Raw genomic sequence first — 20939 nt, forward strand, 5'->3', positions numbered from 1 at the left:
GTCCAAATCCGGCCCCAGACACCCAAAGATCACCCTGCTATGTGGCCCCAGGCAGGCCACCCAGCCCCACTTGCCCTGCACCCCCCCAAATAATAATAACAAAAAATGTGCTTCAGTCTTTGTTCCAACACCAACAACTCTGTCACGGGTGGATCACATTCTCTATAGTAAGTCCATCACAAAATTCACTTCCATATTTTTCCACCATTGCCATTGCTGATTGCAACTCCCTCCTTTCTTATTTCTCCACTACCACGTACTATATTTTCTCTCTCCTTTCACTCTGAGTCTGCTGTAGGGTAGCTGAGTGGCACAGCAGACAGATCCCTGGTCCTGGGGCCAAGAAGCCCTGAGCCCCCATACCACCTCTTAGGCCCAGCATCCACTTGGCCCTGTGGCCCTGGGCAGGCCTTCCAATCCCAGCCCCTTGCAAGAAGTAAGAAAATGTGTTATATCTGACCACTCTCCCCACATGGTCCATCCTCTCCTCCTTTATTCACATCCCCCCCTTCCCCCTGCTCCCCCCTCCTTCTTACTCCAGATGCCTATACACCATTGAGTATATTTGCTGTTTCCTCTCCTAGCCATCTCTGATGAGAGCAAAGGTTCCCTCATTCCCCCTTACCTCCCCATTTCCATATCATTGCAATAGCTCATTGTAATAAAAAAAATCTTATGTGAAATATCTTGGACTATTCCCCATCTCCTTTTTCTTTCTCCCATTGACTCCATTTTTACACCATATTTTAATCTTTGAATTCAGCTTTCTCCTGTGCTTCAACTATAAAAGCTCCCTCTACCTGCTCTATTAACTGAGAAGGTTCATATGGATATTATCAGTATCATTTTTCTATACATGCAGTTCATCCTCATTAAGTCCCTCATATTTTCCCCTTCTCCTCCAATCTCCATGCTTCACCTGAGTCCTGTATCTGAAGATCAAACCTTCTGTTCAGCTCTGGCCATTCCAAAAGGAACATTTGAAAATTCCCCTGGTTCATTGAAAGTCCATCTTTTCCCCTGAAGAGGACATTCAGCCTTGCTGGGTAGTTCATTCTTGGCTGCATTCTAAGCTCTTTTGCCTTCCAGTATATTGTATTCCAAGCCCTACGAGCTTCCAATGTAGCTGCTGCTAAGTCCTGTGTGATCCTGACTGCCGCTCCACGATATTTGAACTGTGTCCTTCTGGCTGCTTGTAATATTTTCTCTTTGACTTGGGAGTTCTAGAACTTGGCTATAATATTCCTAGGGGTTGGTTTTTTGAGATCTCTTTCTCGGGGGGGATCGATGGATTCTCTCCATTTCTATTTTGCCCTCTGCTTCTAGAATATCAGGGCAATTTTCCTGTAGTAATTCTTTGAAAATGATGTCAAGGCTCTTTTCCTGATCATGACTTTCAGGTATTACAATAATTTTCAAATTATCTTTCCCAAATCTGTTTTCCATATCAGTTGTTTTTTCAATGAGATATTTCACATTTTCTTCTAATTTTTCATTTTTTTGGTTTTGAAGTATTGATTCCTGATTTCTGGTAAATTCATCAATCTCCCTGAATTCTATTCTTTGTCTGAAGGATTTGTTCTCCTCAGAGAGTTTTCTTATTTCTTTTTCCATCTGGCCAATTTTGCTTTTTAAAGCATTCTTCTCCTCAATAACTTTTTGAACTGTTTTATCCATTTGACCTAAGCTGGTTTTTAGCATGCTATTTTCTTCAGCATTTTTTTGGATTTCCTTGACTAAGCTGCTGACTTCATTTTCATGTTTTTCCTGCATCTCTCTCCTTTCTTTTCCCAGTTTTTCTTCCAAATCCCTCATTTGATTTTCAAAGTCTTTTTTGAGCTCTATCATAGCCTGAGCCCAATTTCTGTTTTTCTTGGAGTCTTTAGATGCAGGAGCTTGTGCTTCCTCATCTTCAGACTGAGTATTTTGATCCTTCTTGGGCTCATTTGCAAAATATTTCTCAATAGTCTTCCTCTTATTTCTCTGCTTGCTCATCTTCCCAGCCTGGGCTTGGTTTTGGGGTGCTTCCTGAGCTTTTGGGACACTCCCACAAGGGTCTCAGTGTGTGAGGCTCTGTCCTCCCTCCTGGTCTGTGAATGACCATAATTGCCCCCTTCTGCCACGGGGCCGAGGTGGGGGGGCACTGTTGTTCTATGGAGGGGGGGCTAAACTGCGATCAGGATCTGAATGTGTTCAGAGCCCCAGAGTCCTGTTCCAGGGGCAGAGGACAGAGCTCTGCAGTCTCTTCACTCCTCTCCCTCAGCTCAATGGGCTCATGCCCTGGGGGCTCCTGCTTATGGGCTCCGCCTGCTTCTGTTTCCAGGTCTGGGCTGCAGAAAGACCAAGCTGATGGCTGTGTGCCCTGAGGGCTGGGCTCCAGGTGCTAGCTCTGGCAGAGGTCCCCCGCTGTTCCCCCACTTTGTGCCGGTGCTCCCCGGGGAGACTCCCCTGCTGCTGTGAGCTGAGGCTCCCAGCGCCCTGGGGCTGCCTCGGGGAGGCTGAAGTTCTTTGGCTCTGGCAGGGCACCCCTCCAGCTGGCCACCCCTCCGACCCAGGGGAGCAGAGGCTTTCCTGCTCTTTTCCAGATTACCTTGAGTAGGAGAACTGCTTCCCTGGGTCCCTTTGTGGGTTCTGTCTCTCAAAAGTTTAGTTAGAGTCCTTAGCTTATGAGTTTTATCAGAGAGCTCCTAAGACTCGATCCCTTCATGTCACCATCTTGGCTCTGCCCCCCCCCCCATCATTCTCAACTAAGATAAAGATAAAATTCTCTACTTAGATTTAAAAAATCAATTTCACATGTCCAAAACTGTGACTAGGCAATAGTTCCTATAAAAAAAGAATTGGGTCGGTTTTTTAGTGACACGCTAACTGGATATAGGTATATGGTATAACATAGTAGTTAAATGCTATGCTAAGGCATAGATAGCATCCAGAATATGGGAGAGGAAAGGAGCAGACATTTATTATCTATCAGGCAGTGTGCAAAATGCTTTACCAAATAATATTTCAATTGATCCTCACAACAATCTTTTAAGAGATAATATTATTATCCCCATTTTACAATCAAAGAAACATGGATTTGAATTCAAATCTTCCTGATTCCCAGTCCAGAATACTGTTCACTGTACCACCTCCTTGTTTAATATGGAAAGTAACTGTAAATACAATTGTATTTAGTGAAATGTGCATATTTAGAGACTGTACATAAATGCAATGAAAACCTGGAGCTCATCCTAGAGAGAGTGATCAGAATGCTATCTAAGTTTGGAGAAAAGGAGATTGGCGGAGGGGCTCAGGAAGGCACACTAGTTTTCTTCAGGTGTTTTAAGATTATCATATGGAAGAGGTATTAGACTTCTTTTGCTTGAGAAACCTCAAAGTGAAAAAGGCTGCCTCCAAACACAGCGGGTTCCTCACTTAAGGTCTTCATATGTAGGGTAGATGAGGACTTAATTAGAAAAATTTGTTGTTCATATGATTTTTATGCAGGTTCAGGTTGGATAAGATGCACAGATTACATCTATGGTGATGTAATCAGATCCAAGTGGTATGGTCTAGTATGTGATAAAGACCAAAAGTAGGGTACTAACAGGAAATTCTAGAGATTCAAAGAAAGGAGAAGTTATTGTGGATTTGAGTACCTGGGAAAGGTTACACACTAAAGATATATATCTGATGTTGGTTTGAAAGAATATAAAATTAAAAATCAGCAGCAAGGATTATGAGTCGAAGGAGAAAAGTGTACACATGATCACATGGCCTGGAGCCAAAAAAAAAACTCATTCACTGGGGGAGAGACCCTTTTGATTTATATAATGTTATTAAATGTAATAATTTAAATTATTTGAATTTAACTACATTTCCCAGAAGGTTTTGCATGAGCCCAAGTCATGGCATCAACACCTTTTCCATATGATTAGGTAAGAAGGCTGTGCTCTTTGGGAAAACTCAGTTGCACAAATGTAGCTTTACTGGTGCTCTGGACCACAGCTCATTCTGGGGCATTTGGGGATTCCAACCCACTTAAAGTTTATGGCATTCTTTTGGAATTTCCTTCCTGGACTACGCTGCCAGTTTATTACTTTTATTTATTTTTTAATTTGTTTTATTTTACTAGTTACACCCTGACTTCTGGACCCCCTTAATACATAATTCCTGGTTATCTCTCTGAAGGACTATTTCTTGATTGGTCACTCATTTTCTGAGACCAAACCATATAAAGCGGCAAGACAACAATCTGCTTGGATGAAACAAAAGATAAGAATATAAATGAAGAATTTTGCTTTTTTCTCAATACTTGACATTTGTGGGAGCTACAGGAATATGAAAAATGGGGATTCAAAAGTGTCTCATAAATGCAAAAGGAATTAAGATACTGAATTTTTTCTCATAGTATGGAGTAATTAAAAAAACATTAGACATGGATGCAGAAAACATGAGTTCAAGTCCTTGCTCTGACTTGGGAAAGTCATTAATACTTTGACTTTCAGTTTGCTCAGTCAATATGCACTCATTCACATATATGGCACACATGTATACACAAGTGCATATACATATATGTGGATATATGTATGTATGAATGGATACACATATCCATGCATTGGGGGATTCTTGAATATGTGTATATGTCTGTTTATATATCAATACCATTGATTTATCCTACCTTTTCCTTGATATTCACATGAGTGTTGAGTTCAGCCATTTTTCTTTTAGAGGAAATAAGACCTATGAAGAAGGAAATAGAAGAAAGATTAACTTTACAATTCTAATGTTAACTTCTCTACATTATTCTATTATATTCCACACCATAGTATACAATTACCTTCTGCTCAAGGCATAAATATTTTTAAATTTTTTTTAATTAAAAATATTTCATTGCTAAAAATTTACTTCAAATATACTCTATAAACATGTTGCAGTAACTCTTTCAGATGTTGTAATGACTTTTATTCAGATCATATGGAAATGAAACTAACAAAGATAGATGGACATGGATCCAAAATTTATTTCTTCATATTCTATACATAAAAGAGTAGGAACTGGAGTCAAATGAGGATGTGTAGCTAAGATTTAACACATTTATACTGGCTCAAAGGTAAATTATATTCATATTTGTCATTATGAAAATGCTTTTTTATCAAGTACATAATTCATTTAATAATCATTCAGTGTATATCTGTGGGCTATGTAAGACTGTACTAAAATTATAGGAAGAAATGGTCCCCAATCTCAAGGAATTCACATTCTAGTTACTGTGCTAGTACTGGGATTTGAATAATAAAATATCAAGTGAAAGTCAGGGAAACAAAAAAGTATCCTACACGGGATGTTTTTCTCTAAACTTGTTTCTTGAAATTACCCCAAAAAAAGAGTCACATTTCTAATAGTGATTCATTTTTTAGTGTAGGGGGACAGTTCCACTCTCCCTCTGCTTAGTTACCATGATTCTCTCTGCCCTGATACCTTCATCAGATAAGGATGCTTTTTGATTGAGTTACAGAATCAGTCGATCATCAATGAATATGATATATGACAAGGCACTATATCCTGAGGTATGAATCTCTGATTGGGCCAAGAAGGAAAAAGAAGAATGATTGGCAAATGACAACACCTAGCCAGCCTGCAAGAGCTTTATAGAATGAACAATTTCAGTAATTCCTTGGTCTAGAGGGGTCCAAACCAGTGGTGGAAGATTTAATCTTAAAACTTGAGGATTACAGCTTGAGTCAAATCCCTGACAAAAAAAAATTGCCTAGAGGCAAGGCAGTTTCAGACTATTTCTCTTCTCCCTTCCACTACCTCTGTCACTGGGGAGAAGAGTACAAGAGGAAATAGTATTCTCAAATGAGAGCAGAGAGAGAGACACCCAAGAACAACAGGGAACAGATAGATGTAGGAAGACAGATACCCAAGAGAGGAAGCAGTTTCAGAGTGTGACTCCCATGGCTGGGAGAATGTTGAAAATGAAACCTTGATCATCACAGAACTTTCAGAGGCCAGCAGATCTTTATGAGGATGCAACAGAAGGACAAAAAGATTTCTAGTAATTAGGATTTAGGAAATATTCCATTGCCACAAGTGATCTCTACATATGTGCCAATTATTTGCACTTGTTACTTTTTATGTGTTTGTGATTGGAGAGCACACTTCAGACTTGTTGGCAGGAAATTTTGTGTAGCCATTCTTTCAATAGCATCTTATTAAATATCTTTGTTATGAGCTAATAAAGGCAACTTGCTGGTGATCAATAAGAAGCACACTTGTTGGGGTTCATGAGCAAAATTCCTAGAAACTCAGTTCCTCAGACTTCCTCTAGAATTCTGAATATGTAATAAAATTTGTACCCAAGCAAAGGGAAGGAGCTGGGAAAGTACATGAACATCTAATCTAAATTTGTCACAGCTATGGAAAATCTCTGCTAAGTTTTTAATGTCTTTGAGCTCCTCTAAAGAAAGACAAAAGATTTAAAATGGAGAAATAGATGAGTACAATGAAGGGGAAAGATGATGAGGGAGGCCAAGATATTGTTCCCTATATTCATTTAACACTTTAGTCAAACAACAATTAAATCATGGCAACTGTCATCCATTCCTGTAACTTTCTGTAAGCTTTTGCTGTATGTAGTCTTCTTGGGGAGAACTAAACCACAATTTAAACAATAGGAAGTTTCCTCTTAAGAGGTCATTGTCAGAATGTAATTTCAAATCCATTCAAATCCTTGTTGCCCTTAGGTTGAAAGACCTAAGGAAAATGACTTTAATTCTATCACCACTCGATAAACACTTTCTAAAACAAGAATTTATGGATGAATTTTTTATAATATTTTCTACAAGCTAAGTTAGCAAGTAGATGGGCTAAAATATTGTGATTTTTTTAGCATTTTCCATCCTCCTTTTCATTTCTTTGTTTCTATCAATGCAGAAGCAGAAATAGGTTTTATAGATTTGTAGTACATCTAGTATTTTCTTTGTTTTGTTCATTGCCACGGCCAAAAGAAATCATCACCAAATGGTCGGCCTGATGGAGATAAGACAGTGTGTATTTATCTATATTGATATTCAGAAAGCAGCTAGTCAATTATTAGGACTATCCATTAGGGGTCCTATGACCAATCAGTAAGCATATTTTGGAGGGATTGAAACATACCAACTTTAACATTCTCACTACAAACAAAACCAGAATAGGATTCGAAATTACAGTTAAATATACTGATACTCACAGGTTCTCCTAAGACAAATAAATCAATATACAAAGTTGGTTTATTTTATGTGCAAGAATAATCCATAATATTATGGATTCTTGTTCATATTATATTGCCATGCTTATGATGAGCATATGCAAAAAGACCACTCTGAAAAGAATTACAACTTATGTAGTAACATTTGTTGCTAGGGATAAAGAAGTAGAGAAATCCTATAAAACATTTGATAAGAGCATCAAAATAGTCAATATTAAATATTCATTGACCTCAATGTAAAAACAGGCCTAGGGAAGGATAATAAAAATGTTAGAAAAAATTGAGGTTCAGTAGTAAGACTCAAGAGAAGTCAAAACTATACAAAAGTTCAACAATATACATGAACTTTTTTTTGAGAATAGAGTTGGGAGAATCAGGATATGGTGGGTAACAAATAGCATTACAAAAAAAATTAATGGGTTATAAAAATCTAATTTTCAGCCCGTTCATGAATACTTATTAGGCGCCTTCTATGTATTATCAGACATTGTGTTGAGGATAAAAAGAGAAATAATAAGTGATAGTAAATAGCAACAGTAATAGTAATAGGAGTCATTTTTTGAACAAATTATAGAACAAAATTAAGACCAAATTGGAAGTGAAAACAGGAAAGCTCTAGCACACAACTGAGGCAATTCCAACTTTACAGATTGTTACTGGCACTGGAAAATAGGAAACAGGTAAAATAACAATCATTTAAATAGACAACATTTAAGCAACTAAACACAACAGATTGAGTGCCTGGCCTTGAGTCAAGAATATCTGAGTTCAAACAGTATGTTTGAGTTCAGACAGTATGTATGTATGACCCTATATGAGTCTGTATGAGCCTGAATAAGACTTAACCCTGTTTTCCTCAGGTCTTCATCTATAAAATGAGTTGGAGAAGGAACTGGCATATCACTGCAGTAGCTTTGTCAAGAAAATCCCAAGAAGGGGTTATAAAATTTTAGACCCAACTGAAAAATCAACTAAACAATAACAAGAATTTCTGAAGAAAATTTAGTGAATACAACTCAATTGCCAAATAAAGGCACAAAAATGGTCTAGAAAATGTCTGTCAGCAAACTCTATCTTTTTTGCCACACAAAAAGAAAGGAAGCTAAGAGATATGCTATTTTAAACTCATTTATAAAATTTTATAAAGGAAGATAGTGGACGACTGTGAGCTGTATAGAGAGAAGCAGTGGAAATAGCTTGATAGGAAACTTGGCAAGAGACTCAATTGAGCAAAATCATTGCAAGGGCATTTTAAAATGATTGTGAAGGGAAAGCAATGAATAGAAGAAAATGGGAAAGATGATGAAGATTCCTAGAATAAAATCTTTTATCAATGACAGATGAACCACTAAAATTTAGACTACCAACATAGTTTCTAATATGCTGAATGAAGAAGCAAGAACGACACTAAACAAAATTGGGCAGAGGAGAGTTGTCATACTGGATCAAGTATAAACAGAGGACATTCCTGCTACAGTTGATGCAATTCTGAAAGTGCTGAGCAATCAATTGTATATTAGTAATATATTGGGCAAATAATAGGCTATCAAAAGCTTGGGGAAAACATTCAGACCTTGGTAATGCCAAAAATATATTGACTGAAACAATACCAATAACTGTTCTCATATCTACTTTCTCATCTCTATAAAATTTTATCAGACTTTCTGTACACACATAAAGAGTATCCAGATGAGATAAGAGAAGCTAACAGAGCAGGGTTTTGCAAACAATTATGCCATAGCAATACAAAATTCTATCATCTTTTTATCTTTTATCATTATTATTCATCATTTTTAATCTAAAAATCTTTAATTTGGTAGAATAAACAACCACTTTAAGGCTTTTTGCCAACAAAAATTCAAGTATATGACAAAATTGAAGAAGAATTCTTGAAAGCTACAATAGAGACAACTTTGCTGAGAAACCACTAATTATTAATTTCCAGTGCATCATAAAATTCTTGTCAAGTAGTGTTTGCCACTATAATGGACGATGTCTAGCACAAAGTCAAAAAGAAAAAGATTGCCTTCCACCAATACTTTGCTTACAGATACAATTATGCTCTTTAGCAAAACATAGAACACAGAAATGCTTAAACAAAACCCATAATTAATTCAAAGATTTTGGCCTAACTATTCAAACAGAAAAAAATCGAGTGAAGAATACCTACTATCCTGACTATGGCATACAACTGAATAGACATATTCACCAGGAGCTTTAAGTTGGGTAGATAATTCATGATGAAATGGGTCTAAAATTGGAATAATAGTGGGCTAGATTGAATTTGAAAAATTATAGAGTATTTTTAATGATCACAATCTTCTCCCTGAAACAAAAGACATTTGTAAAAACATCAATAGACCATTTTTAAAACATCAACAGACCATTGTTTTTAACCATCAATATTCTTTTCCTGGGTGTGAGACAAAGAATTCTGAAGAACTAATGTTGAGGCTTGCTCAAATGGCAAAGGAAAGACATTTAATGGGTATAAGAAGGCTGAAGAATATTACCAATGAACAATTTTACAAAAATAAATGGCATAAAAGATGAAAAGATTTGACTTTGAAAAATGTCAGACATAAATGACCAGATAGGAGATGAATAGGTCATGAGTGGGAAAAAAGAATAACAGATAAGTTGCCATTTGATCCATTGGTACCTATATATTTTTAAGAGATCTTGAAGAAGGCCCTAGCACATTTGGTCAACTTCCTGTGGAGGACTAAAGGGAAGATGTAGACAAATGTGGCTCTCAATGAGAAGGTATGGCCATGTTATAATCCAAACCACTGCAGGGAATATGTACTTCAATGAGGATAGATTCCCTCTAAGTATCAAAGTAAGGTAAGTCTCAGAAGCAGAAATAATTTATTTTTAGAGTCTTCAAAGTGATCTACATACATCCTGTCTCCCTAGAGAGAGAAACTGTATATTCCCTCCCTGCACAGTCAGCTCTTTTTACACACTCCATAAATAACCCTCTTCTATTTAGTAGATACTCTGCAAATAACTCCTTCCCAAGAGGAAATTCCATATCTTCTACCTTGGCAGGTGGGAAAAACAACCAAACTAGCTATTAAATAACAGTTGGCATTTATCCTCATCTACTCCTCCAGTTGAAATTCAAAATGGATACTATTTACTTTCTGATATCTTTTATAGTCACTAATGGTGTAGAATGTGAAAAGAGTTAGTCACAGAGAAATGGGAGAGAGAGAAAGAGAAAAAAACATAAAGAACATCTGAGTGGATGTTTCCAGGGAACAGAATAAAAGCAAAAAAATGAATCAATCCTATGGATATTTTGCCTGCATAATGACAAAGATCTAGGTGATTTTTTTTCTTTTAATTTTTATCTTTAAGTTTTGGCATCATGGAGAAATAATGTGAATTTCTCTGTGTGTGTGTCATAGAGGAGATTTATAAAGGCTGCTTCCTTGTGATTCATTTTTATCATATTTAACCAAAAGATCTGGACAGTTTGGCTGCCCCCCCCCCACCTTATTAAGAAGGCCTTGTGAACCTCCTTAGCGTCACGGGATCACATAGAAAGGTTACAGGGAGCATGACCAACTGAATATTTGTAGTATGTCTTAAGTTAAACTGTAGTTCCAAGAACTTTATGAGATAGATCTAAAATAAATCAACAAACCTTAGGAGGCCCTTTTGATAACTGGGGTTTCATTGGGGTCAGTGTTCCTTGAAATGGGATCTCACAACCCATAGGAAAAATCATGGAAGGATTTCCAAGAGGACACAAGATTAGAGAGCCAAGATGGAAGTCAGAACTGATGTCCTTATGTTTAGACTCAAATGCTGGAGGGATATTCCAGCCATACCAGCCCTCTTGCTTATCCTCACAGGTGACATTCCATTCTAACAGTCTTCAAGACTCAAAGAAATGAATCTCTTGTGGTAGAATTTCAAGCACAATTTCAAGCCACCACTGTGGCTAGGGATAAGGAGTCTTGGGGAGAAGGAGGAGAGAAAGGGGTTCTTCCTGTTGCTCATGAAAATGATCCAATATAGAGGGTATAAATGCCATCTTTTGGGGTTGTACTGAGATGAAGACTGGATCATATAACAAATATTTGCAAAAGTGAACCAGTCAATGGCAAAGAATTGGAAATCAAGTAAATGTCCTTCAATTGGGGAATGGCTTAGCAAACTGTGGTATATGTATGTCATAGAACACTATTGTTCTATTAGAAACCAGGAGGGACGGAAATTCAGGGAAGCCTGGAAGAATTTACATGAACTGATGCTGAGTGAGATGAACAAAACCAGAAAAACACTGTACACCCTAACAGCAACATGGGGGTGACGATCAACCTTGAAGGACTCGCTAATTCCATCAGTGCAGCAACCAGGGACAATTTTGGGCTATCTGCAATGGAGAATACCATCTGTATCCAGATAAAGAGCCATGGAGTTTGAACAAAGTTCAAGTTCCCCTTAATTTACCAAAAAAACAAAACAAAACATATCTTATTGTCTGATCTTGTTATCTCTTAGACTTTTTGTCTCTTCCTTAAGGAAACTCAATTTGGATCAATGTACAACATGGAAACAAAGTAAAGACTGACAGATTGCTTTCCATGGCGGGGAGGGAAGTAAGATTGGGGGGAAAATTGTAAAACTCAAATAATATCTTTAATAAAAAAGTGAACCAGTCAGTAAGTAAATTAGGAAAAGCAATAATGTCCTATGGTTCCATGCTCCCCAGATACAGCAGGCTGTCACAGAAGACCCTTGTGCACTTGAATCACAAGACTTGGTTTCCAGTTCTGGTAAATCCAGTAACCAACTGAATGACCAAAAGAAAACCATTAAATTCTCCAGGCATCAGTTTCTTATTTGTGAAATGGGGGAGTGGGGGTGGGGAAGAGATGGGCTACATGACCTCTAAGGATACTTCCAGTTTTTCAATTCAATTACTTAGATTATTTTCTCCTCAGATGCTTGTAGAATAATGCATCTGACATATAATAGGATCTCCTCATACATTTCTCCAAGCCCTACATTTTATTTTGCACAACACATCTTTGCTTTCCTGACAACTCAAGCCCAGATCTCGTCTCTTTATAAAATAAGCTCAAGATGTAGGAATCTCCTACACCTTGCTTATCTTATAAAACTACATGTATATCTTGGAAGAGGGGAGGAAGAAATGCCCTTTCCCTTCCAATTTTCTGCTTAACAATGAGGTGAATTCTTTCCCTATGCACCCAGCACTTTTCCTTCCTACTCTATAAATATACCTACCCCATTTAGTAAACATTTTACAAGTGATTGAGTCTCAAAAGTGAATTCCATTTTCTCTTCTGTGGCAAGTGGAGAAAGCAGTGGGGCAAGAAGAGGATTGTAGAAAAACAGTGAGAGGATACTAACAGTTTTCTGAAGAAGAAATGAAAATGGCATAAGAAAACATGTTTCCTAAATCACTAAAATTTCAAAATGAAAATGAAAGCATCTTAAGTTTCACCCCTCATTCAGAAGACTAGTAGACAATAAAATTCTCAAGTGATTAATGTTGTAGGGATTATGAAATGATAGGACAATAGACAATAAAACAATGTTGATCTGTGAACTGTTTCCCCAATTCTGGAAAGAATTGGAAACCAGCTAGAAAGTGAACAGAGTGAGAATATTCAGTGATACCACTAAATATTTACTCCAAAGAAGTCAAAGACAAAAGAAAATGTGCCATTTATAGGGAAATAATTGTCGCTAGATTTCTTATTTGCAAACTGGAAAAAAAGTAAGAATTCACCGATTAGGCAATCAAATTATGGTATGTGAATATAATGAAATTTTATCATTGGAAAAGATGAACATGAAGATTTAGAGAAACTTGGAAAGATTTGCAAGAACTAAGAACATATCTAAATATCCAGAACAAGGGAATAAAATAAAAATAATTGCATTTATGTAATGCATAAAGATTTGCCAAGTACTTCACATGTAATTTTATTTAATAACCTTGGGAGGTAGGTGCTATTATTACCTCTATTTTACAGATGAATAATCTGAGGTTGAGAGAGGTTAAGTGACCTGACCAGTGTTACAAAGCTAGTAAATGTTTGAAGTAGAATTTGAATTAAGATCTTCTTGACTCCATGTCTAGAGTTCTATCTCCTATGCCACCTAGTTTCAATCATTGCAACAGACAAATAACCACAAAAGAGGAAATAAAATATTGAAAGATTTCATTATTCATGTTACCTCAATGACAAATAAGGGCTCTAAAAAAATTGGAAAGAAACACACTCCTCTCCAAAAAAATTAGAAACACACCTTTCTCCTATCAGTAAAGAAATACTGAACTATAGGCAGGAGTGTGAAGACTCAAAAAAAAAGGTAGACACAACATATTTTTCAATGTTATTAAAGAGGTGGGAGAGGTGTGGGAGGCAAAGTGGCTTGGTGCACAATGTTTACGACACCAACCCTGGAGTCAGGACCTGAGTTCAATTTTAGCCTCAGACATTTACTAGTGTGTGACCCTGAGCAAGTTAGCTAAAACTGATTGCTTCAAAAAAATTAAAAAGTTTAATCTGTATTATTACATTTTTCTCTGTCACTTTCTAAAATCTAGGCAATAAAAAAAAATCAAGTCTTAATTTTTAGTATTTGGCCTCTGAGCCATTTAAACTGGTACCAACTCACCCTTGCCTATAGTACGGAATTTGGCATAAGGGATCAGACAGAAAAATTCTCAAGTGATCTTATCACACTCCCTTAATCATCTTGAGCCTTAGTTTCTTCATTTGTAAAATGAACTGGAGAAAGAAACGACAAACTTTACCAAGAAAACACCAAATGAGGTCAAGATTTTGTCATGACTGAAAAATGACTAAACAACAAAATTAGCAAATTGATATAAAAAAACAACAAAACATTTTTTAAAGTAGGCAAGCAATCAATGGACTAGTTGAGAAGTCTTCCTCATCTGCTCTTCCATTTTTTTCCCCATTCTCCCTTCTTGAGTCTTATTCTGTAGGCAATTATCATAGCACAGTTGGTAGTTTCAAGGCTATTAATCATTCAGAAAGCTCACATGGGAACTTATGGCACACTACTATTATGATGAAGAGTTATGTTATTCTATATAGTGGATTCTGTCTTCTATTTTTTCACTTACTCACCTACAGCTTCCTTGGTAGCTTCTTACTTTCACATTCTTGGAGTCCGTAACAGGCAAGGGATGAAAATATCTGATCTGATAGTCCTTTAAGGCTAGAAAATCTATTCTCAGAAAATTTCCACTGCAGAAATCAAAGCAATTTATAAACTAGAAGTAATATAAATTGATTGTTGCACTGGTATTGGAATCAGAAAGACCTACCTCAGATAACTTACTAGCTCTTTGGCAACTCATTTAACCTCTCTTACCTTAGTTTTTCTCAGTTGTAACAATAGCATCTTCCTCAAAGTTGTTTTAAAGTTTAAATGAGATTATATGTGTTCAATCAGACAAATGCACACACACACACACACACATATATATCTTTTCAAACAATGCACTATATGTGTTAGTTATTTTGTGTTACAAACTGTAATTAGGTGAACTGTAAGAAATCAAGAGTTTAAGTGACCTTATTTGACTAATACAAGGGGATTTGCAAGAGTGTGGATTAGTGGAAGCAAGCATTTCCCCTTTTTACTGGCACTAGGCTCCTAGACTGAGAGCCACTCAAAAGGATCCCCAAGTTTTCTTTGGACACTGATCCATGTTCCAGATTTTTCCTCATCCCCTCTCCCCCATAAACATTTCTCTAGGTTACATCAGGTGCTATTCCCCTAGGTAACATTGTTACTTTTCTCCCTAAACTAATGGAAACAGCTAGTCATACCACTTCTGAAAAGATGCAAACTCCCCTAAATGAGATATTCATATTCTGAATCTCAGGCGATAGTGACAAGTGGGTAGGAATGAGATATGGGGGCAAGTGGCAAGGAGTCCCTGGACCATATCATGAAGGTGGCTGGCCATGGCTGCTAAAGTAGGCTCACATCACTGTTACAACTGAGCATTTAGGATCTGATCCCTGTAAGGAGCATGGAAGATTTCTGATTTCTGGTGAAAACGACTACTGCTGAATCGCCCTAGTTTGTTACATTCTCAACTAATCAACAAATAATATATTGAATGTGTTAAACTATAGCTATAAAAGTTCCTTGCTTATCTATTAATTTAAGAAAAATCAAAGTCCAGAATAAAAATCTAATCATGTCCATGTAATTTTAATGAGTCAGTGTGATTTAAAAATATTTTTAAACTATAATTTATCTTTCAGGAATAACAACATAATATAATTTACATCTCCTGATTTTCTCATATATTCTTGGGGAGAAAATCTTAAAAATCAATAAAAAGCCTCTTGGTTCTTAATTCACATATCTTAAGATTTCATTTCATTTTAGAAATATGTTTTCTGTATTCATAAAAATCTATTTTTATAAAAAAGCAAAACTCAAAGAAAATCAACTTTGTTATTTTGGTAAATCATCAAAATGGTTCTCTCTTTTCCCCTTTGTGGTATCTGTCAAGTGATTAAATGAATAATCTATATATATGTGTATAGCTGAGGTTCAATTTATAGAAGTGAGTGGTTGTTCTAATTCTTACTCAATTCAACCCAACAAATGTTTATTTAATACTAACTGTGTTCAAGGTAGTATTTTAGAGAAGAAGATACAAAGACAAATAAGGCCCAGTACCTGTCCTGGAGAAACTTACAATTCAGTAAATAAGATAAGATTTATCTCAAGTAACTACTACTTAAGTAGAGTAGTATAAGTCTTAGAATCAGAAGAGCTGAGTTTAAATCATGACTCCAACACTCAGCTGTGTGACCAGGAACAAACAAGTTACTTTCAGATTTCTCATCTACAATGTGGTGATTAAAGTACTCTCAAGTCAAACTCACAGCATTGTGCTTTGAAATCTCCAAAGAGCTACAAAAATGTGAGTTATTACTACCATGAGTTTTTGTGTACAGTGCTTGGCTAGGTTTCTGGCATACAGTAGGCATTTAATAAATGTCTGTTGGGTTCAACTGACTTTCCATTTAAGAGTTGACCCCTTTCTGGTCTGATATTGTTCTGTTACAGAGGCTACCCTAGGGAAAGGTTAAGCTAATAGTATGAGAAAAACCATAGAAAGGGGAATACATAGTCAATTCAAGGTAAAAGTCCAAACTGACCTGTTTTCTATTCAAAGATTTTTATCTAATATCACAGTAAACACGTATACTTCAAGGATTAATGATTTTGCCTAGGTGGGCAGTCCTTCCACTAATGAAGATTGAAACCCCATTAAAGCTTAACAAAAGGTCTTCATGGGGTGCTTGGACTATAAGAGTCAAAACCCTGCAGTTAAACTGTGCGATGGGCCTCCCCAGATTCTGTTAGGCAGATCCTTGGGTGAAAGACATACAGCCTATAGCCAGGTCTTTTCAACTTGCTAGTAACTAATAATATAGTATATAATAATGTTATTTTTATGTCATGATAAAATATCAGAATAGAACTTTGATAGTGTCCTAGCTAATGGCAATCAGAAACTTATTAGCATATTTCAAAGAAAAATTTTAACATTAAAAAAGCTATAAAAGTGGGAGAAATTGTGGCATTTTAGGACATTTAATGAATAAAGAGAAGGAAATATCATTCATAAAACAACGTAGTTAATTCCAAATTTTGAGTTAAAATGCATTACCTTATTAATTGATGTATATTTTGACAGAGTAACTGAATTTCTAAGCATTTCATTATCATTTTTGTGTCATTTACATTCTTTTTTTCCACAGTACATAATATTTCAGTCAGAGTTAAAATTGTGTAGAATGGGACTTTTGAAGGCATGCATGAGGGGATGCCTAGATTGTAACTGAAACTTTCGGCATCTTGCTTCTATACCAGCCTCATCTTCCTTTCTCCTTTTCAGTTACTAAGGAGTGTGTCCAATTTAATAGAGGCTAATGCCCATTATTCAATATTTCTGTAACTAACTTCTTAGATAAGTTTACATTACATTCCCAGAACCCTCTTCTTGTGTTAGACTAGTAGAAGGACATTATGGAGGCTCCTGAAGCTGTTCTTGACATTGGCCAGCCAGTTATCATTCAGATTCAGATCTGAATGTTTCTTTTAATGTTATATAAAAGCCAACAACTCAGTTGGTTAGTGACATTTCTGAGACAGGAAAAGGAATGACTTTCTTTCCCTTCAGATCTAGGTTCCAGAACCTCAGAAACAAAAGTGAAGATAGTGAAGAGGGAGGAAGACACAACTGTCATTCACAGATTGCTTCTGCTTCTTTTCAGTTTGATCATTGTTCAACTGCTTTCGCTTGATCCTCAGGAGTTATTTTTATGATCTTGTATTCTTTTAGTGCAAATGAAAACATTTATTTTCAGTTTAAATTTTTTTAAAATGTATTTCTTTGCTGAATTGTGCTGTCTGTGTGGATTACAAAGGGAAAAAAACCCTAAAAACTATAAAATAGTTATTCTGAGCACTTCACAATCCTTGGTCAACTGGTTGACTGTCTGTTTCCTTTTATTTTTAAGTAAATGGGCCCATTGTCCAACCATATGTCTCTCTCGAACAAGTTTTTAATGTAAAATAATTCATGTTTTTCCTGAGCAAGATAAGGAGGCACTGTTTCAAAATGAAATAAAATAAAATAATAACAAGCACAGCAACAAAAAATCTCTCATCTTTCTGGGCCTCAGTTTCCCTACCTCTAAAATGTGGGGATTGTATTAGATGACCTCTAAAATTCCTTCCAGATCTAAAATGTTATAAATCTATGAGGCAAAAAGACTTGTCTGAAGTCATATAGCTATTGTTGTCAGAGGTAGAACTAAAAACATAGGTGCCCCAGAATTAGAGAATTTAAGATAGGGAAGAGGCCCCAGGGGTCATTTAGTTCTCTTTATCAGGCTTTTTATTAGATTGAGGGAAAGTGTTGAATATATATATATATATATATATACATATATATATATGTATATATATATATATATGTTTTTGCAAGGCAATGGGGGTTAAGTGACTTGCCCAGGGCCACATAGCTAGGTAATTATTAAGTGTCTGAGGCTGGATTCGAACTCTGGTACTCCTGACTCCAGGGCCTGTGCTCTATCCACTGCACCACCTAACTGCCCCTGGATATATATTTTTAAAGGATAGATAACTCAATAAGTATTATGAGTGGAAAAAAAAAAACATTTCTCCCAACATCCTCCAAACAGATTTTCTTTATGCTTAATACTACAAAGGCAGTGGATTTCAGATTTAGAATTAGCAAAGTGATCTGGGGTATATTTTAACCAAAATAATTAAAAAATAGAGAGTGACCATGTCTACATGGGGAAGAGCATAATCACAGGTGAGCAGAGGATATGTAATATTTTCAGTAGGTAGTTCAGGAATAGAGCACCAGGCTTGGAGTCAGGAAGTAAGACTCTTCTTAAATTCACATCTGACTTGTGACACTTACTAGCAGTCACTTAATCCTGTTTGTCTCACTTTCCTCATCTGTCAAATGATCTGGAGAAGGAAATGGCAAACTACTCCAGTATCTTTGTCAAAAAAAACTCCAAATGGGGTCATGAGAAGTCAGATATGACTGAAAAAAAAGTGACTGAAGTGACGGGTGAGCCAGAAGCTTAAAGCCTCTCCCCCACCACTTTCACACACAGACACACACAGTGAGTTAATCAGAAGACATCCCTTTATTCTTTCTACAATACTATCAGTATAAAACTCCTAAAAATGGACAAGTATAGATAGCCTAAGATAGAAATCATTTCTTCCCAGCTTTCACAACTGAAAAAATGTCAATAACAATAATAAAAACGTTCAAACTATTTCACTTTCATTTCTCTGAAAGGAGAGTGCTTAGTTTTACTTTCCAGTTCTCCTGGATTAGGTCATTGTTACAGCCCTGCCTATGGCCTCAACGACCCTGGGCAATTCATTTACTCTTTCAGTGCTCTCATTAGGAAAATTGCAGAGAACATGCTACTTGTACATGGAAAATTGCCAACCAGATTAATAAGAGGACATTTCCTCATCAGAAAGTTCTCTTTTCCCAAGAAATCAATGTTCCGATCCTAATATGAAAATATATTAAAATTGGCAGCATAGTGAAGTGAAATTTCTAATCAGGAAGTCCTGTTTTCAAATATCTGAAATACTAAATTAGCTGTGTGACCTTGGGAAAAATTACTTGACCTATGTAAGGCTCAATTTTCTCAGCTGGAAAGTGGGGATAATATTACTTGCAGCACCTAATTCAAGGCTCAAATGAGATCATTCATATACTTTAAAAGGCTTTTAAAGTGCTATAATAGCTTTAGAATTACAAGTTTAATAGTTTAAAATTGCAACGATACTTTTGGGTCACCCTGAATAAATTTTTGTTATTTACTCATTTCAGTCAAGTCCAACGCTTATTGATCCCATTTGAGATTTTCTTGGTAAAGATAATGAAAATACTTGCCTTTTTTTCACTCCAGCTCATTTTACAGATGAGAAAACTGAGGCAAACTGTGTTAAGTGACTTGTTCAGGGTCACATAGCTAGTAAATGTCCAAGGGCACATTTGAACTCGGGTCTTCCTAACTCTAGGCTCTGCACTCTATCCACTGATTATTATTTATAAGTCCACTCCCCCAACAACTTTTCTGAAATAGAGTAACTAGCAGAATTAGGATATGATTACATGATACTATTAACTGTGAGTTCTTTATTCAGAAAACAGCTTGAGGCTGTACATTAATTCAAAGGCACCCAGATATAAGCATGTTGTTCTAGCAACTTCACTGCACAATTTCTAAAAGCAAACGTTAGGAAAATCTTTGGTTAAAAGCCCTGCCTCTTTTAAAACACAGGTTATGGCTTAGATTCAAAAATATCAATGTCTTTAAGTTCTTTATGAGAAGAAAAGGGGAAAAATATAACATTTTATGTAAATGGGTGATTAATAGTCAATTCTTGTTTGAAAAGTTCAGCATCCATGGATGGATGAAAACACCTTTTCCCTTAGAATATTACTTGAAGAGATCAGTGGCAAGAAATGCAGTGTCAAGATAGTGACCTTTTGAACAGAACTTTTTAGTTCATCAGCCTCTGGTGACCTTGGTTGTGGATGATGCTGCATTCATAGGTAGATCTAGGCAGAACAAAGCAGCAGTTGTAGCAGCAGCAACAGTGGCATCACAGACTCAATTTTATAGCAGGCCCGACTTTGAGCTTCTCATTTTAGTCTTGGCAAACGTTTATGAATTGAGGTTCATATTACTTTTTCATAAAGTACCAAACCAACCTTGCTTCAGGATGCAAATGGAAGAAGAGAGCAAAGGACATTGAAGATAAATAAAACAGAATTTAATGGCTAGAAGCCAAGGAAATGGGGGGGGGGAGAGAGAAAAAGAAAACGGAAAGCTTTATTAGCATTGATCTTTGTCATGATTTTTTTCATTTAATTTTAAATTATTTCATTTTGAGGTTTCTGACATCTTAAGAATATAAATAAAAGCCTTAAAAGAAAACATGATCTAATATAAGCTGATACCTGACTAGGCTTTTTATTGCTTTGCAGATAAGAAGCATTCTTCTTTAAAAAAAAAAGTATGTAATCTCACAGAGATATGAGTGACCCAAACCTAGCTGCAAGTATCCA

General features: G+C 36.2%; 1 protein-coding gene across 2 annotated transcripts in view; it reads right to left on the reverse strand.

Annotated features, from left to right (window-relative positions):
- SPATS2L (spermatogenesis associated serine rich 2 like) overlaps positions 1–20939 on the reverse strand; it is a 334205-nt gene that overhangs the window by 109206 nt on the left and 204060 nt on the right. For both annotated transcript variants that reach the window (XM_074215357.1, XM_074215358.1), the window contains exon 2: positions 4664–4725. In XM_074215357.1, the coding sequence (XP_074071458.1) occupies positions 4664–4702 (39 nt within the window). In that variant the 5' untranslated portion in view covers positions 4703–4725. The remainder of the gene's footprint in view (positions 1–4663; positions 4726–20939) is intronic.

The sequence above is a fragment of the Macrotis lagotis genome, chromosome 1 (assembly GCF_037893015.1).
Source record: "Macrotis lagotis isolate mMagLag1 chromosome 1, bilby.v1.9.chrom.fasta, whole genome shotgun sequence".
NCBI lineage: Eukaryota > Metazoa > Chordata > Mammalia > Peramelemorphia > Peramelidae > Macrotis > Macrotis lagotis.